The following is a 19,638-nucleotide window of genomic DNA, read 5'->3' as shown; positions in this document are numbered from 1 at the left end:
TTGAAACATCAGTTTCTATATTAGGGCCAACCACCCCCCGTCTGACCCACTTTCATCAAGACAATCAAACTATAAGATCAAACGACACATCCCTCTAAACAAAGATTCCCCTATAAAGAGAACTCTGTCATGCTGAAATGAATAAAAAATTTTGCAGTTCTGGAGTCATCAACATGGAGCAGTCTTTTGTCATATGTAACAAAACAAAAAGTCCAAGCCAAGCAGTCCATTCTCCCAGAGTGTATCCTGATTTATTCAGCATGAAGCAAGTAGGGGTATTTCTGCCAAGGAGTAATTCATTCTTCATGGAATGCTGATCACTTTCACCCGTCAATAACTTGTCAAATTTTCCTCACAGTTTGCTAAAACCTATCTCTACGTCCACAGATGTAAAGCCCTTTTGATGCATCCAAAGTGTTTGTACTTGAACCTACTGACTGAGTGCAAGTGGCAGAGGTGAAACTACTTTGTTCAAGGTCAGGACCAGCTCAAGACACACTGTGCAGTTGAGAAGACCTTACTACTGTTTCTACTAACCATCAAAGGTGTAATCCCGAAGCTGTGCAGATATGTCTGCTCCTGTAGGGGTTCTATTCTGCCCCTCAGATTCTAGAAGGGCTTGAGATCTGTTCAGTGCTAAGCCAAATTGGTATACAGCATTGTACAGGTACCCAGCATAAATGGGAGGCTGAATAAAAAAATCAAACATTCATTCACACCCTACAAGCAGAATAACCATCAGTTTTTTGTTTTTTTTCAGTGAAAAGAAATTTTTTAACTGAAATGTTAGAAGTTGAAGAGGCACTTCCCTAAGGTGAACTTAGATGCAGATAAACTACTCATTCCCTACACTTAAAATGCATGTTTCAAATTGTCTCTATACGAAAAGGAAAACGTTACATGCTTGCTTAACACTTTACACCCAAACATCAGTGTGCAAATTCTCTTTACTAATCTCTAGAGTATTCCTTAGGTGTTGAAAAGGAGAATCTGTTTAACAGTCATTAGTTTTTTTTTTAGTTGGTGATCATTTGCTTTATTCTTGTGACTCTAATGTGTGATTCAGGGGTAATATTGTAAGGAGAAATTAGATGCTAGTCACACTTAGGGGTGAAAGGGTTGAGGATATGCCCCTGTGTTGAAAGCATCTCTCACTTGTTCCCCTCACTCACTAATGTGAGATATCATGCTATTATCACAGGAAGATAAAATTCACACACAGGCCCTGTAAGCATGAGGCTCATGAGCAACAAACCACAGGAGGGAAAAACCATAACTTATGACATGTGGACCAAAAGAATTAGATCCTAAAATATTCTTAACATTTCTGAAAGGGTTGAGGATATGCCCCTATGTTGAAAGCATCTCTCACTTGTTCCCCTCACTCACTAATGTGAGATATCATGCTATTATCACAGGAAGATAAAATTCACACACAGGCCCTGTAAGCATGAGGCTCATGAGCAACAAACCACAAGAGGGAAAAACCATAACTTATGACATGTGGACCAAAAGAATTAGATCCTAAAATATTCTTAACATTTCTGAAAGGGTTGAGGATATGCCCCTGTGTTGAAAGCATCTCTCACTTGTTCCCCTCACTCACTAATGTGAGATATCATGCTATTATCACAGGAAGATAAAATTCACACACAGGCCCTGTAAGCATGAGGCTCATGAGCAACAAACCACAGGAGGGAAAAACCATAACTTATGACATGTGGACCAAAAGAATTAGATCCTAAAATATTCTTAACATTTCTATGATGTCAGTCAAGTAGAGAAACTTCATATAAATAGCACATGTTGCTACGCACTTCCTAGCAAGACATGACAATTATCATATCATAAAGCAGACCATAATAATTTTGTTACATTTCCAGCCTCTTCTAAAAATTTTTTTTAAAGAGACCTACAGGAAGTGAAAAAAGTTTTAGCACACACTCTAATACCTATTAAATTTTTTTATAACTCGTTTACCCCCCCCCCCCCCTCTACCCCATGTAAATGTTATCTGGCTCTGGTGTAGACATCAAAAATTGGTAACCACCAGGTTACACTGCCTTGGGGAGCAGAGGTGGGTGGAGAAACTTATTAGACAAGAATTACAAGATTTCTGCTTATTATGTTTAATGGAGTCAACCCCTATTCAAGGGGAAGTGCGCCAAGTACTTTTGCCTCTAATTATTAATATCTTCCAAAAAGATTTCTGCTTATATTTGTACTTACACTGTTTGCAAATGCCAAATTTGATTTATTATATGTCATACTGAAGAAAGGACTCTTTGATGTCTTCAGCTTGACTTGAGTCACAAAATTTTCATAACCACTTCCACGTGGATTCTTCACCGCCAAAACGAGTGCTGCCTGCATAGCTTCTGGAATGTCACTTTTACTAATGTTTCTGAAATAGAAATGTAGACAATCTTGTCTCAGCTTTTTCCATCAAGAACAACTGACAGATGAATACCTCAAATAGTTCTTATCAAGATGTCTTTTCAGGAAGCTAGCCATTTCTGGGCTCCAAGCTCATCTTTTCAAAAATTCACCTTCAACTGACATCAATCATGAAATGGTCGCATTAAAAAAAATTCTTGGTCATACATAAATTGATAGTTCCTTTATTTAGGCAATATATTTAAAAAATTTACTTTCTTGGAAACCCAACATCAGCTTGCTTCAATTTCGTTTCACTAAATTCTACCAATCCAATACCTCTCATGTCTGTGAAAATGCTCTTCAGAATTCAAGAAATGGCAGTAAAGAATTAAAAAGAAGAAAATCATTATCCTTCATGAACCAACTTAAACTTGCATTACAAAGGGAAAGAATATGTTTGTCAGGAATCTGTCAACTGTACTACACAATGTATATCAGTAACATCAACATTACAATAAGGAAAGTTTCACCATCTTTCATCATGAAGAGGGCCAAGACAAAATGAACAACTTTATATTTACTTGAAATTTCACCTTTCCTTGACTTCTTTCAAAAATGTAAATTTTCCCTGAGTCAAAGTGAAAGTCCCTGACTTTTCCTTGTTCTGTGGTAACCATGCTTTTGGTAAAATGAAACCATAATTTACCTCCAACAGTTCTCACCATATGAGAATAATGATAATAATGAGAATACTGTACTCAAACTCATTCGGTAGAACTTGTTGTCTTGATCTAACATCAAATTCTCAAAACTAATTTACAAGGAAGTGTGTAACAACTAAAGGAGAGAATTAACAATCAGATCTTGGGAGTCAAAGCTTGTTAAATACCAACCTTTTTACAGAAGGAAGTTGATGGAACCAAAAGAACTTGAGCTTATTGTTTCTCTTTACTGTCAATTGATCTAACTCAAATAAGATGAATGAATAGTTTCCATCGATCATCTCCTGCTGCTTGGCAAGGTAGAGCGTCTCCAGGCCAATGGTGTAGCTACCAATAACTAGAACAACTGAAAGACAGAATAAGAAAGAAAGTAAAATCTTTGCCTGGTTGTGGAATGAAGAAAGTTGTTCTTTGCTTAGTCATGAGGGTAAAAACAAAAAGGAAAAACTGAGTTAAAAGTTTACATTACATACAGGAATCAACGCCCAGCCCATCACATTTGTATCTCCAATGCTCAGACACTGAGCCAACAAAAATAGAAATAAACATAATATTTCCTACATTATCCTTAACCTTCACACACCAACATCAGTATGCATATTCCCCATCATGTTCTCTATTAATTTCTAGTGTTAACGACAAGGAGAATTTGTTTAACAATCAAGAGCTTCTGGAGTGGGTGGTCATTTCCTGTATTCTAAAAAAGCCCCAAAAACCCACAACAGTATGATCTGGCTACATCTGGAACCCAGAAGCAAAGATAACAGAACTGATGTAACATCTGACTCTACCAATCATGAGTCAAACGACTTACTACGTGCTTTACTCTTGAGCTCCTTCAGTGCATCACGAAACTGTGCCTCATCTTTACTTTCATAAAGCACATTGTTCACAGTTGTGTATTCCATAGCTACATCTATTCCCTCTTTTTCAAATTCCTCCAAAAGGTAGTCTTTCAAATCCATCCATTTTGTTGTATTCTCAACAATAATAGCGACTCTAGTCCAATTGTAGGTATATTTTAACAGACTGATGATACTGGGAGCAACTTGATTGTCAACAGCAAAAGTCCGAGAAAATGTGGGGAATTTCTTTTTATTAGATAGCTCTGCAGCACTGCACATCTAAAACAAATAAAAGGCAGAATTAATACATTAACCCTTCAACTCCCATGAATGACCAAGACAGAATTTCTCCTTACAATATCAATACAATATCAACCAGTAAGTGATGAGAATAAAGAAAAATATCAAGTTAGGGATAATTAGTTGATCCAATACTAAATTCTCAGAACTAACGTTTCAAGAATTGTATGGTTAACAGTAAGGAGAATTACAAATTTGATCTGGGAGTTAAAGGGTTAACCAGCATACAGGTAAAGAGAATACTCAAACTTATCCCATAGAATTTGTTACCTTAATTTCACACCAAATTCTTGTAACTAATTTACAAGGAAATGTGTAGAAGCTGGAGGGGAGAATTAACAATCAGATCCTGGGAGTTAATAGGTTAAGTTGTTAAACTCTTGCTCTCGTGACCTAAATACCCATTCTTCACACTGTGTGCCAAATATAACTTATACTTTTATCTCTGAAATGTGGCGTTAAAATCAAACAGTATCCCCAAGTTAATATTTTTCTTTTGTCTCATGCCTTCTCTAAATGGAAATATATTCATTTGATACACTCCATATAAACTCATATTATTTTAATTACCCCTTGGTAATAAAGGAACAGTGAAGATTAACATTTTTCATTCTAACATAAGTATCTATATTTTCCAAACTCTTATATACAAATTCCCTTTGATACTAACAGGGAGAATTGGTTTCATAATCAAAGCTTCTTAGGATGGCGATCATTTCCTTTATTCTCATAAACTTAAAGACTGATTCAGCAGTATTACTGTGAGGAAAAATTAGATACTGGTCACTCTTGGGATTTAAAGGGTTAGGGGATTCAATTATACAATTTTAGAGCAAGGGGTGAGGTAAGCAGAATTGTTAAATTTTATTATATGAAAGCTAATATCCAAAGATTTTATATCAACAAGTTGTATAACTGTAATATTTTAATAGTCCTTTCCTCAATCTTGAAAGTAACAGGTTAAAAGGAAATCACTCACATGCACTTTGATAGCAGGTACAGTCATCACTTCATATGATGACTTGATCATAAAGTTAAAACCACTGTAGTTGATACATCAACACTGGCTTAAATTCTGAAGTCCTCAGATCTCACAAAATTTATTTCTTTCTGAAAACTTTGAAGGCTAGTTAAACCACTTTTCATGAAAAAAAAAACTGACTCTGCTATTTGCTTTACTCTCATATCAACAGCTGTTCATGGGATATACATGTACTTCAAAAAGCTCTGACAAAATTCACCAAACAAGGATCTCATAAAGCACAGCTTTAGACAAAGATAATTTTGAATTCTCTTGGAGATTTAATATACAAGTTATTCACAACAGAAGCTGCAAATTAAACCACCAAACAATAAAGAACACACTTCAATAGACTAAGTAACCAAATTAGCTCCTTGAATTTGCTAATCTTATGAAGTTTCATTTTAAGACAGCACATGTTGTTTAGTGGCAAAAAAGATGTATTTATATTATACAGAATCACTGAATTTCTTAGCAGGGGGTTAATGCAATACCACTCTTCATACAAAAACTAGGACATTGTAAATTTGAGCAATTTGGCATTGTCACTCTGCCCATAACAAGTCACATTGTCTTTATATCCTTAATAATAAAAGTGAGTAATTTCTTCCAGTGGGGTTTAGCGTATTTAACCTGGTTATAAATTTTTAATTTTGGTAGCGATTTCCCAGATGGATCTATTGATCTTCACAGCTCCTTTAGGCTCACACAGCAATATTCAATAATTAATCATTTTTGAAATGAATATCAACAGTGAGTTAAATTTTGCATCAAGACTGGCACAAATGGTCAAGCTTGTAAAAACCGTGTTGATAATGTAAAGACTCAACATGACTTTTTTCACAGTTATTTCAAGTTAATTTCAAACTTCACAATAACAAGAAAATTTTGTAATTTGAGCCAACAAAAATACTCAATTTGGTTTTAAGCTCATATGGAGTGCCAAACCCTTGACAAGCGGCTGAAATTAATTCAAATCTGTGAGTATCCAAGATTTATACATTTCAGTAACAAAATTTTAGAGAGTGAAAGAGTGTTTCTTGTAAGCTTGAAATTTCTCACAATTTTAAAAAGAAAGAAAGAAAATGGCTCCCTCAATTGAAACAAAGCTCCTGTCAAGAATTTGACCTACACATAGGCGCAGAATTTGCATCCTGCAAAATTTCAAGCGTGGAATAATAAATGTAGAGTGCAATATTTTCCGGTTCGATGGAAACCAGTCTGGAATCATCCAGAAAATGGAAAAATACACAGCTGAGTGGAATTTAAAACTTTAAATTAAAACAAAAGTAAATCATAATGCAAGACACATCACAATACTTATGTATAGTTTATAGCACCATGCACTTCCCTTGTTTCAGCCCAACCACAAAACAATCTTGGTTAAAAGTCTACATGAAAACATAGGGAAGCTATTCAAATCAAGAGGTATTAGAGCATTCCGACTCCAACTCAAGTAGCTAAGACCACAAGTATGTTTTCATAACTAATGCTTCTTGCTGATGTTCTCAGCAATAAATGTCAGACTAAAAAATCAAAACAGCTTTTGAAGTTAAGAGTATTAAAGAACTGAGTGTTGAGCTGAGAATACCAAGCAATGTATTTGCTGAATCACTGCTTAAAAATAGTTTCAACATAAACGATGTCATATCTTTTCTCTACTTTTGAAATAACACGAATTTCCATTTAGCAAATTAATGGTACATGGAGGAAATGATAGGAAATAACAAGTTCTCTTCTCCCCGCATTTTGATGTTTGTTAGTTTGTTTGAATGTAACTTCCCAGCCTAAAAGGAAATTGTCAACTTGAAGTATCATCTCGAAAATGCCAAACAGATAAAACCACTTCTGAAACGTAACCCGGAGTAACCGCCACGTGAATCACAACAGAAACACAAATCACATTTACTTTTAAGTTGTTTACACCTCATAAGCGAAAGAGGGCGATCTTAAACAAAGGTATGGAACAGTGGGATGAGTTCGCAACCAGTGTGTGTGAAACGCACAGCACCTCAGGCGTTTCTTTTGAACTGGAGACAAACGCGTTACGAATACAAACACATGAAACAAGGGAGTTTAGATCAAAAACAGCGGGTTCGGAAATGTGCATGAAAGTAATATTGACAGCCGAAAACCCTTTTAAAACCTTATTGTCAAATAGAAAGTGAGTAATATACATATTTGCACAAATGAGGCCAAAATTTCTTTTCTTCGCAGCGAGGAAGTAAGCTTTATATCAATAAAATCACACAGAGTTTGAATGTGGCACCGGTAAACGAATAATTCAAAATGGTAATAGTTCAAATTTGCGACACTCTTTGCGACGCGGTGGTGTTTTGCGAGGATTTAATGAAAGAAGGATTTCATGATAAAATGATTGACACTGCCCTTTCTCATGCCAAGTTTAGTTAACTTCACCGCATATCTTGAATGTGCATCTCACTTTTAATCGAATGAACGATGAAATTGAGCGGCAGTTGCTTGCAGTGATCCTGCTGAAAGGGGCTATTCTTCGAATTACGGAACACGATGAAATATTCAGGAAGCTCAAATAGAACAAAAACTGAGCAATTAGCGATGTTTTGAATACGAACGTTAAGGGCGAAGAGGCAGCTGGTAAACTAAAATCAGTTAGAAACTGACTCGAAGCCAACTGACAAACTAGTGATTCCCTTACGAGAGGAGGTCTACGTGATTTCTCTAGAAAAGCGCATAATAACAAACTTATATAAAACTACAAAACTCAAGACCAAATATCACAATAAAACATAATGAAAATATCATAAAATTCAGAACATGAGAAGACATGATACTTACAAACGAGATTATGGACATGTTGAAAGCCGCCGCGTTCCTGGCAGCAGTTTGACAATTACATCCAGGCCCTATGAACGCTTGAACTCCAGAATTAATTTGATTTAACTGCTCGTAGACAGCAATCAATTCATCGCACTTGGTGTCTTTCCATACAAATGTAACATTATAATCGGCCAAAATCGTTGGATCCGCATTTAATCTCTCCACCGCGATTGTCATAGCCGCTGCGAAAGATTCTCCCTTATTAAAGTCGTGTTCGAAATGTGGAATCACCGTAGAATATGGTATGAGAAGACCCAATTTGTACTCCTTTTTCTCCGCCAACGTTAAATAGTTTATCATTATGAGAAAAACAATAAACACTGCGGTGGACGCCATAACTCCTGTAAACACAGTCATGGCACAGACGATTCTGAGATGGCTTTGGAGGCGAGAGCTATGCACAAGCGATCGAAGACATCGACGGATCCATCTCTATACGATAAATAAAACTCATCCGAGAAACAAAATGTTTTATCCAGATGATAAAAATTTCCACAGCCCTTTGCGGTTAGAAATTCTAATAAAACTATCCACGACTATCCAGAGTTGTGGTCTCAGCCAGGTTACAATCGTCGATCAATACTCCCTGTAAATTCTTAACACAACAACAATATGGATGGCTTGTCCAAGCAGTTAAAGCAACCCAGTTAAGTTTGACAGATCAACAGTTTGATTATCCATATTTCCATACTTTCAGTCCGATACTGACATTGAGAGGGCGGCTTCAACTGTACCTGACTGTCTGACTTCTCAGAGAGTTACGGTCCAATGTCCCAGCCGGTTGGGTTCATTTGAAAGGCATCCTGGTTTGGCAGCCTCATGAATAATACAAAATTTTTACTTCGTTAGCAACAAGACGGCATTACACTGCGCTGCGAATCTTTTCCAGCCACACAGCGGCAGAAATTCAACGAGAACCTTACCAAATGAACTCCCTTCTACCTGCAGAAAACAACAAATCAAGAGAGGTCTAATCTACCACTAACGTAATCTTGTTCAGACCAGTTCCAACTGTAAATAGACCGCAATCCCTTGGGAGACGATGAGACGAACACTTCATTACGAAAACACTAGGAAAACAAAGACATCGAGATTATATTGGTCTTTGAAGATTCGAGAACGAAACGCCAGATTTTAAGCGGCAAGAATGACACTTTGTTTTTATTTTTAAAATACATGTACTTTGCTGTTGTAGAGAATTTTCTGGCTCAAATCAAATATGACGGATCGTGTTGAGATATTTCAACCTGCTGTGATCGCATACTTTACAAAAATTTCGCATTATTTTCATAACGTTTTTAAATAGCAGATTATAATCTACATGGTTGAAAAGAAAGAAAATTGCATGTATTTTAATTTGCGACATATGGCAATATTCCAGAAATAATGTTCATTGTTTTTACATGTTCCAAATCTCTGCCGATCAGTTTCCCGCCAAAAAGTCTAAGAGCTGCTCATTTGAAAGTAGTGAAAGAGAAATTGCTATTTACAACAATTGGAAATAGACGGATGATGCAACGAGAGACAGGAATCATCTCATACAGATGGCCGAGGAAAATTGGTAAAAATACCTAACCAACCGGCTCCTTTTAACTTACAAGGCTACAATTAAGAAAAGTTAGCGTCTTCCCTGACAAGGAAACTGGTATTTATCGATCGTGAAAGAAAAAGGAAAGGAATGAGATTATACAGATTAATTTCCTGAATAACCTTTATCCATCCGAGACTATTTATTTTCCTCAGCAGGACACGCTTACTGGAACCCATATAAATTTTCACCTTCTAATTGAATTTCCTGCAGATTTTTTACCATTTACCACCTGATCATTTCATTTCTAAATTTAAATCACCTTTCCAACCTGTTTCCGTTTGTTGAAAGATCGATCAGTCCAAAATCACAATAGTGAAAAGCCCTAAAGCTTTAAAAAAGATTACTGATCTCTCCGTATGGCGATCAAACGTTTAATCACATCTCTGATTCGCGCTTTTATTTATTTGTTGTTGTCTACTGAGATTCTTTCACCTTTGAAAAAATGGCTTCAATGTGATCATTTGAGAGCTATATAGGTGAAAAGCTACTCTGTTTATGCCTCTACGGTTCAACGAAACCTTTGAGCCAGCAATGAATGATATGCTATCTTTATTTTGAGGCATTGCTAAATGATGCCTTAGGTTTTTAGCGCCAACATGAAGAGAAACTTGCTTATCCGGAAATTACCTGCGAAACAAGCTTTTCTTGACAACAACCTCAGAATCAATGATGGTCAGATAAGTTTCAAGCAGAAAAAACCCACAAAAGCGGTTCTGGTCTGCAAAAATGAAAAAAAAATAAATAACCAAAGGAAAATTTTTTATTACACGTGAGCAGTGGCATTGGCAGCCGAGAAACGTGTAAGATTGTTTCTTGTAAGCGATTTGTTTACTGTTTTTCATTGTTAAAGCATGTTTCTGTTTATATAGCCGGTGAAGTTCTGCTCTTTGATAATGGTGATTGGTAAACAAAACCCACTGGGATCGTTTGTGCGAAAATATAACCACCCGAGAACTGAAAAAAAAACTGTCTGCACGCAAGATTGCAGCGAAGGCGGTGAAAATTTGTAACAATGTACAATTTACTTCAATAAGTGCGTGTAAGGCCGGATGATGGCTACGTTCGGGAATGGTCTTGTCAAAATGAACGAAGGAAACGAGGCATTAATATAGACAGGAAAAAGCACGATAACACTCTCATGGCTGTTTAATAGAAGATAGAGTCCCACTGTAAGTTTCGTTTTTTTACCGATATCGATGCGGCCTTCGCGTTTCGATTGATAAAATTCGAGACCCACGAAAAAAGATATGTTTACAGTATTTATAATTACGTCGCGTTTCATACCGAGAAAATAGTAGTTTTTCCCCTGCTTTTGTCTCACCGCTTCTAGCTGTCGATCAAACGCTTTATTTTGAATCAAGCTCCCATTCAGTTGATCTCAAGGAACTAAATTTATTTTTGTCAGAGTGTAGTAGATAAATCTTGAAACGAAATCTTAGCTGAGCTGCAACCGCGTTCAGATCCCCAAGTTTAGCTAACAGAATGCACTTCAAACTTTGGCTTCTAGTAATTTTGGTATAAAAAATAATTTACTAGCAATAAGTACAAAGGCACCAAAATAATTAAATATTATTAACAGTAAAATCACAGTTACTAAACATCCCGCAACCCAGATTGCGTTGTAATCAATGATCGTAGACAACATCTATGGGTGTTGCTCGGCTGATCAATTTTAATTTACGCGTTTGTACAAAAACTGTATCTGTTTTTAGTATTTTTAATATTCAAGTCAAAGACCACCCCAGAGCTCAGTGAAAAACACAAATTACTGCAACAAAAGTATTTCCTATATACGACAGCACGCCAGAAAAAGGTAAATTTGATGTCAATGGTTGTCTAGCGAAAAGGTCCGTTTATACAAAAGCGAAATTTAGTAAAGAGAATATCGATCCGAATCGACAATTCTGTGATCGAAAATGTTTTTTGATTTTCTCATTAAGATCTTGTAATATTCCGGAGTGTTACTAAATCATATCGAACCGTAATCCAACCTTTGAATTTGGATGTGATAAACATTTTAGTGATAAAACTCAATCTTAATTTAATGCAACAGCTTCGAGCATAATTTGCATTTTAGTTCTTCACATATTACTGCAACAATCAACATTTTGAAGTGCTTTTTGACGTGCCAAGTGAGCGGTTTCCCATTCTCGTTATGGGTAAAATCAAGCGGAATTTCATCTCGTGCGTTGAGAAAAAGGAGTTTGACTGACTAGGACAAGGAAATTAAAATTAATGACAGGAGGAAAAAAAATTATCGGCGAAAATCAGAAGCTGAGATGGTACGTTGAAATATAACGAGAATATAGTTAACACAATAAACAATTCTTGGTGAGTTGTTCGAAATACAATTTGCCTGGAGAGCTTCTAAATCGACATGGAATGGTCGTTGATTACTGCTCACCTTTTCACGATTTGAACACTCAGTAGTTGTTAGCAATTACACGGTTTAGAACGTAAAATTTCGTTTAAAGAAAATTCTTAATAGTCAGTTTACATGGAAAATCTGGCATAAAATACACAGGGAGATCTGACGGGAATTATTGCTGACGTACTCGAAATCGAGGGCCGACTTACGAAAATGAAACATCGTTTGCGAAGACGATTGTTTTTGTCCTCGTAAACCTAAACTCTTCCGTTTATATGCCTAGAATGAAACACTGGTGATTCCTTTTCACTTACATTCTACTTAAAAAAAATATGTTACAGTGCATACTCCTTGATGAAATTTGATTGTAACTATCGTAAAGACAACGGGGCTAAATATTGTAAAACAAAACTCACCAGAAATTGTGAATATCTTTGATGAACGCGAAGGTGATCGATCGTACAGCCTTCAAAATCAAGTTTTTTACGGAAATGCGCTCGATTGCCCCGCGTTCTTGTGTAAATCCGTCGTGTATCTTAGTAGCGAAGAGTCGGCTCCCTTCAGATCAATATGTATGTAATTACCCGGCGTTTGAAACATCTGCTTGGCTTGTTACTGATCGGCAACGCTTTTGCACGTCAGCTGAATTTTCATTATAACCGCGTACGACTTTATCCCAGCCTGACTAGTGTAATCTAATTTAACGATTAGGGCCAATTAAAGAGCGATTCATGTTCTTGTGATTGATAGCTGTCAATTATTGACCACAGCAGGCTTGTTCTCGATACACACATCAGCTTTCCAGCAGGCTTGTTCTCGATGCACACATCAGCTTTCGGTGCACTGACCCACGATGGTCTGCGATCCGTTAAAGGTGTTTCTAGTATTAATCGTCTCCCTGGGAATTAAACTCGGTAAATGTCTCTTTGGGGTAAACAAATAAATTAACAAGTTTCCTATTCTTTCCTCGATTGGTTATTCTTTTCTTAACGACTGAAAGTCTGGCTAGCAACAAACATCGACTTCATTAACACGCTTTTCGCCGAGACCAAAAACAAGTTAAGTATTCTGAAGCGCTGACGAGACCCGACGCCCTTCCAATGTTTCCTACACATTTTCACAACAAAGTGTCGTTTCGCGTGGTTGTAGTGATAAATTATCAGACTTTTGGTTCAAGGCGTTTTAATTCATACACTTCAAAGAGACTGGAATGGTTTCCAAGGATACCTGGTGAATAAAAAATACTGCACAAGTCCTAAATACGAGGCCTGCTGCGCAAAATATTGACTTTCAAACTGAGTCATTAATATCTTTGTACAACCGCACTGTCAGTTATTGATCTGCCCAAAGGACTGTACCAGGACAACTAAGATTCAATCCGAAGTCTGCTCTTGTTTAACCCTTTGTATACCAAGGGGGGTGGTATTTAAATCTCCCCGTTCAAAACGTCCAAATCACAAAAAGCCTCAAAATTCGCCCAAAAACAAGCTCGATGGAAGAAATCCTCGAAAAAACTAATTAACGACTTTATGTAATTTACATTGAAATGTAGTATTAGTTTCCAGCCCCTCAAAGTGCTCTTTTCAGGCCGCCCGAATGGGGTCTGTATTTAAGTGGCCATATATGGCCACTTGGTACGCAAAGGGTTAAGCGTGCAGGCCGAAAATTCAGGTGAGTAAACATTATTCTAAAAGAAATACTACCTGAGTAAACCATTACACTGTCTAGGCCTATCTTTATTGCGTTAAATAAAAATATTTTTATTCTCAGCTTAATACAACCGAGAAATACAACTTTTTCACGGTTGAATGAAATAAATAATTGATCATTTGCAACAATAGGAGAAAATCTGAATCTAACAATCCATGAAAGGACGTAGGTGAAAATGTTAAGGTAAACCGACGTGCATGCAATCGTACATAGGTACAAGAGAACGCGTTGTGTTCTGTTTCCTAATAAAAAATCTTAAAAAAAAAAAAACAAAACAAAAGCAATTTTTCTGCAACTTATGTGAGACGATAAAGCCATTTATAAATATTTCTACCGATTATATCATGTGTTAACATACTTAATAATCTCGACATTGTATTGCTCGAGTTTATGACAGAGTTTGCTTTTCTATTTTGGGTAAAAATTTCCCAAATATTTTTTTTAAGGCAGGTAGCTCTTTAAATATGCGGAATTCGTGCGTAAAAGAAAGAAGGAAACGAACTGCTTTAGAAGGAGCTTCTCATTAGTAAATTTAAAATGATGGGGTCAAAAGCTTTTTAGTCTTTTTCCTGTGCTTTTAAGAATATTTATGCTATTTGCATTTCGCTCAGGAAGTCCTAATGTTCTTGGGAACAGAAACTTAAGTGCTCCTTAAATACGTTTCCTCTATAGAAACACGGTGACCATACTATGAATCTTGCCCTGCTAAACCTTGAACTCAGACCTCACAGATTAATCATGAAGTTTAACGCTCTCATGATGCAGATATTAACCAACGCTCCTACTTCCGTGGGACGATGTATATCCACATAGTACCTTTAGGATTGTCTCTCGAGAGTTGGATGCAAAAATCCTGTCCCGGGCTTTTAGCGATACTTAACTGTATTTACATTTAGCTCTGTCAGTACTAATAGCCTTAGAAAAAAGAAGGCCAACATGGCTAAAAAGCTCTTTGGTCTCTCTTAAAAATCTGCTGTAGCCAAACACATCACAGTGGTCTTAGACCGATCACACCTTGAACTCGGACCTTTCGAGTAACTCAGCCAATGAGTGCAAAGGCGCTGCACTTTTTGGCCAATTAGGAGCAAAACTAAAACAACGAGTGACTTCACGGTGAATTTATCTGCGCTTTTCGCCGTTTCGTCGATGTCCTTGAAAATAAACAACTGACGACATCGAAGCCATCAAATCTTGTCCCTCTACTATAATGACAGTCATGATAGGCATGTTTAGTTATTGCACATGTTCTCAAGCGATTTACAACATTCATATTCTTGATTTCGTTTGTTTCGCTTTCCGACTCGCTCTTAAAAGCTTATCGGTTTATCTTCCGATTTTGCAACATGAAAAGTGTTATTTGCCAAAGACAATTTGCAAAAAATGATGTCTTGGATCTAAGATGAAGCAAAACTAAGTTAAAATCACATTCACGTTTAAAAAAACCGATGAAAATAACTGAAAGGCAAGATATCTCGTAGCGTCCAAGAACAACAGATGCTATACAGCATGTATCACAACAATGCGAAATACCCTAAAGGCACGATATCCTTCAATTTATCAATCACCGAAAACTGAACTAAAGCTGATATCATCAGTGTATGAAAACTGACCAAGACAAATTCTGTCAACTCAATGTTAGATCACGACTGACTTTCTGCCGTTCCTTAAAAAATTTTTCGCATTATTAAATATATATTTTTAACACTATAAAGCTAAATCATTTTGAAACAGTACACGATCTATCGAACTGAAGACTGTTAGAATTACATAACTAGCGCGACTTAGCTGCATGTAGACTTAACGCGGACATTCTGCTCACGTCACCTTTGTTCAGCACCAACTGGAAATTAGATTATGCATGGTATAGTAAAATCAGAGCTTACCTCTGTAGTAACAAGTACAATTTTCAATTTGTATTCAGATGTCGTGATATGATCACAACCGCAGAAATGTTATTCATATTAGCAGTTTCTCAGCTCACTGTTTACAGCATGGTAGTAAAGGCGACCAATCCTCATTTAGCAGTTGTATATCGAATTTATAAGGCAATGAAAGGGGATCAATTTTGGAAACGCCAATCTATTAGCCAGCCGGATTCTCCTGGAGTGAATATTCAAACTCTATGGCCACCAACTAAAACAAATGCTTATTCTCTCAGACTTCTTGTTTAAAAACGACAATTTTGAGTCCAAATTTAATTAATGTCCGAAGGACGATCACGGTCCGGGAGGAACGAAAAAATTTCAATTATTCATCCAAAAGTTTCCAGACTGAGTGCATCACGTTAAAATAAAATTAAAATTTCTTCAACGTTGTTTTGATTTCAGCTACCCATGAGTTCTCAGACTCAATGAAGATTTTGGATCCGAGTGGGCGTTTCAAAAAATACAACAACTCGCAGTTGTATAAATTTTAGTAAGATCAACATCGCTTCAATCAGTCTTTCCTTCTCGTAAACTAAGGGGGCTGGTAGACCTTCGCTTAAATTAGTCGTTTGAAACAGCTCTAAAGTAACTAGCTGTAAAAATCAGTTTGCATTCATGATCAAAATAATTAATGATCAATGTATTTTTTGATGTTATTTTCACAACATGCCATACCGGAACTGGTATGAAGAACCAAAACAAAACCTGTGTTGACAACAGATCGCGCGTTCGTAACGGGAGATAACCTCTAAGTTTCCGCCCAAACAACAAACAGGAACAGCTAAATTTTTAGTTTATGGTTTTGTCACGTATTAGCCCATTTTATAGAATTAACGAATTGTGAATTACTTTGGTGGTTTTATTATTATTTCATAGCATCAATTACATGTTGTACTTTCTAGTGTTTCTTCTTTTTTGTTTCTGTTTTTTTTTTTCTTTTTTAGGTTATAAACATTTGTTTAAAATATAAGCAAGTCATAGAAAAAAAAGGCGAGAGTGAACGCAATGATTAAATTTTAGCCGAAACTGTGCGCATGTCGGTGTTTAGATTCTCAAATATATGTCTGAGTTATCTGCTGAATTTTCTGTTGGTAATCTTTCTTAGTCTCGCTTGCTCCTTCTTTAATTTAAACTTATCTGATTTGGTGCTTTCCTACTCCTGCAAATGCCTTTTTGTAATTTTCATATCATCTTATAGCCGCGTAATTTTCTTGCATACTGCCTCTGTGCATGAATCGCTGTCTGAAACAGACTCTCTAAGACATCACTGGCACGAGGAAATGAAACAAACTGATCTGATATAAACGGTAATAGACAGTTTCTTCAGGAAGACAATGTTTTATGTTTACCCTTTAAGTGAGGCTTTACAAGAGAAGATTACTCCCTCTTGCAATTAGGAAATTATATCCAGTACCCTAACAAAACGACTTCATAACGATACCCACCTACTGCTACAATTTATCATTAGGCCGAAAAATCCTCACATGGAAAATTTTACGCTTCAAGTAGTTAGTACAGATATTTATGTACAATCCCAGGACAGTGCCCTGTATCACTTCATTTCAGATATATAAAGTATAAAAACCAAAGAAAATACGCATGCACTTAAGTAGACTTTTCAATTCACTTACTTCCCTCTGTTTTAAGGATAATGTATTTGTTTTAAAAAGACATAATATAGCCCGACGGTGGATAAAAATCATTGACTTACATTGCCTTATATTTAAGGTTACCCACTCTAAGCATGAATGCTCATTTCGATCAATAAGTCGCGACGCAAAAATATTTTCAACCTCCTGCAGCAAGCCACGCACAAAATTTGGCATTTTCCAATGGTGTGAAGTACTCGCCAGCTGATCGAGGGAGAGAGTTAAAACAGGGACATATTATTATTAGTCTATTGTGCCGAAATATAAGTTCCGCATCTCAAGAAGACGTTTTAAGTTTTGTCTCAAAGTAAAAGTGACAAAATACATCTATTTGCATGCGCTTACTCGAATTACAGTCAGTTTCAGTGGCCGTAATAATAAAATTCATTTGAAAAGGCCTAAGTTATGAAGGGTATTGTCTGTCATTGATTCACCGTCGCGGAAAAGTGACGGTGCGCGAGGCTTTGCGCTAAAACCGTTTAAAGAGTCTCAGTTTTCAGCACCATTTCGGGCTTCTTTTGTTTTTCTTTTCGTTTTTTTCAAGTTTTTTTTTTTCTGAGAGCGATTTGCGAAGTATGCGTTTCCAAATAAAAACACACGAATACGTATGAGGTTTAACTATAACAAAGGGTGACGTAAAAATTATCCCAATAAGCGACAATATTTTCATTCTGCTTTCCCAGTCAAAAGCGGAAAAAAGAAAAAAAATGTATGCCATCCTTCTTTTCGCTCTTAACTTGAGGCGAGTTTGAGTAATTGTTCATTCGCGCTCTAGGGTAAGATATCTAAAAATACGATAAAAGATAGAATATCAGATTGAGAAAAGGATGTTTATGAAGGAGGTTGTTTGATAAGCCAAATTAGCTGAAATTTTCGAATGCAACAAATAAAGCTTGAGAAAAGCCTGAAACGTAAATCAGACATGGCGGTACTAAATTAGGTCGCAGCATGGAGGTTGAGGGGATGGAATAAGATGCCAGTGTTAAAAGCTATCATAGTGGTCTTAAAGCATGTTTCCCGGAAAAGGCGAGAATTTAGGATCCTTCAGTTCTCTCTTTCCTGTTTTTTTTTTTTTACCGTCCTGTCCCTGTAAACATATTTTGCACACATCATCAAAGAACTGCAGTACACAATTCAATCGAATGGGTGGATTAGTTGTAGGTGGTGGAAGTTACTATGTGGTCTTAGAGGAAGTTTCTCAAAAACGGCGGAAGTTTACTTACTGTCTTATAATCGTCCCTAACCTCTTTTCGCCTTCTTTCTACACACATTTTGGTTCAACGATGTAAGAAAATGCATCTCGTGAGCTGGCTTAAAATTGTTTACATATGGTAAGTGTCTGTAAGACATTGTAAAGGACCAGATGCGAGTTTAATTGAAAGCTTACACCTTCTCCAGGCGATAATCGAAGCTTATTCCGCGGTCACGCAAACGCGTTCAGATAACTCAAACGTGCTTACCGTAACAAGTCTTAAAATTATTTCATACTCTGCATGTCTTGACGTCAAATTTCATTTAAGTGGTATACCTAGTCTTTTGAAGCCTAAATGGGAGGACTTTGAAGGGATTTGAGTAATTTTTAAATTGTGAGAACAGCGGCTTAAAATGTTTGGCTCTCTGTCTAGACGATGCGGAATCGTAGCAATAAAGTTTGCCGAAAAGAAATTGTATCCAGGTCAAAACATTCGCTGATATTATAAGAAAAGGTTTTGTTATCTATCCGGCAAAGCACATTTAGCCACAAAGCGTGAACTGACCGATTTTCTACCATTAGCGTGATTTGCCATTAATATATTAGGCTAATCCTAAATTGTTAATCAAACTAACTCGGGTTACGCTCGCAAAAATCCATTTACATGCTTTAGTTGCGAGGTTTTATATGCTTTGTAGGCTGACAAAGTTAAAGTGTAAGAGGAAATTTGATAGACACAGCTTATCATATATGAAACTACGGTTTCCATAATGTTTTCTCTTTGTTGTCGGCCACGCGTATGTTTTTTTTTTCTTTTTTTTCTTTTTTTAAAGTTTTGAGTCGATGAATCCTTTCAGAAAAGGAAAGGAAGAACTTCACTCAGTTTTTATTTAGTTTTAGGTGTCCATGAGTTCTGATTGTGTACATCATAAAAAAAAAAGGTTGGAAATATAGTGTAGTGAAGAGCGATTTCAGTGATATCGTGCCTGTAGCCTCATAAAAAACATACGCCTGCGCTATGAGACAAACGGCTGATGATGGTCTGTAATAACGACAATTTCCCTTCAAATATGTCTG

General features: G+C 36.5%; 1 protein-coding gene and 1 long non-coding RNA gene across 7 annotated transcripts in view; one reads left to right on the top strand and one right to left on the bottom strand.

Annotated features, from left to right (window-relative positions):
• Positions 1-19,638, bottom strand: part of LOC113679328 (atrial natriuretic peptide receptor 1) — a 39,534-nt gene that overhangs the window by 12,842 nt on the left and 7,054 nt on the right. For 3 of the 6 annotated variants that reach the window (XM_089185907.1, XM_089185904.1, XM_089185906.1), the window contains 5 exons: positions 8,085-9,068; positions 3,916-4,225; positions 3,273-3,447; positions 2,230-2,404; positions 538-688 (listed from right to left, as the gene is read on the bottom strand). In XM_089185907.1, the coding sequence (XP_089042033.1) occupies positions 538-688; positions 2,230-2,404; positions 3,273-3,447; positions 3,916-4,225; positions 8,085-8,483 (1,210 nt within the window). In that variant the 5' untranslated portion in view covers positions 8,484-9,068. Of the gene's footprint in view, positions 1-537; positions 689-2,229; positions 2,405-3,272; positions 3,448-3,915; positions 4,226-8,084; positions 9,069-10,344; positions 10,436-12,501; positions 12,784-15,678; positions 15,779-19,638 lie in introns of those variants that run through there. The other 3 variants (XM_089185905.1, XM_089185908.1, XM_027196283.2) reach the window with 3 other exon arrangements.
• LOC149039128 (uncharacterized) lies at positions 13,341-16,258 on the top strand. Its single transcript, XR_016180667.1, has 3 exons — positions 13,341-13,478; positions 13,730-13,756; positions 16,123-16,258. It is a non-coding gene; the product is annotated as an uncharacterized LOC149039128 (long non-coding RNA).

Source organism: Pocillopora damicornis, chromosome 10, assembly GCF_964200805.1.
Source record: "Pocillopora damicornis chromosome 10, jaPocDami1.2, whole genome shotgun sequence".
Lineage (NCBI taxonomy): Eukaryota > Metazoa > Cnidaria > Anthozoa > Scleractinia > Pocilloporidae > Pocillopora > Pocillopora damicornis.
The sequence above is the reverse complement of the archived record's forward strand: the minus strand, read 5'-3'. Positions and strand labels throughout refer to the sequence as shown.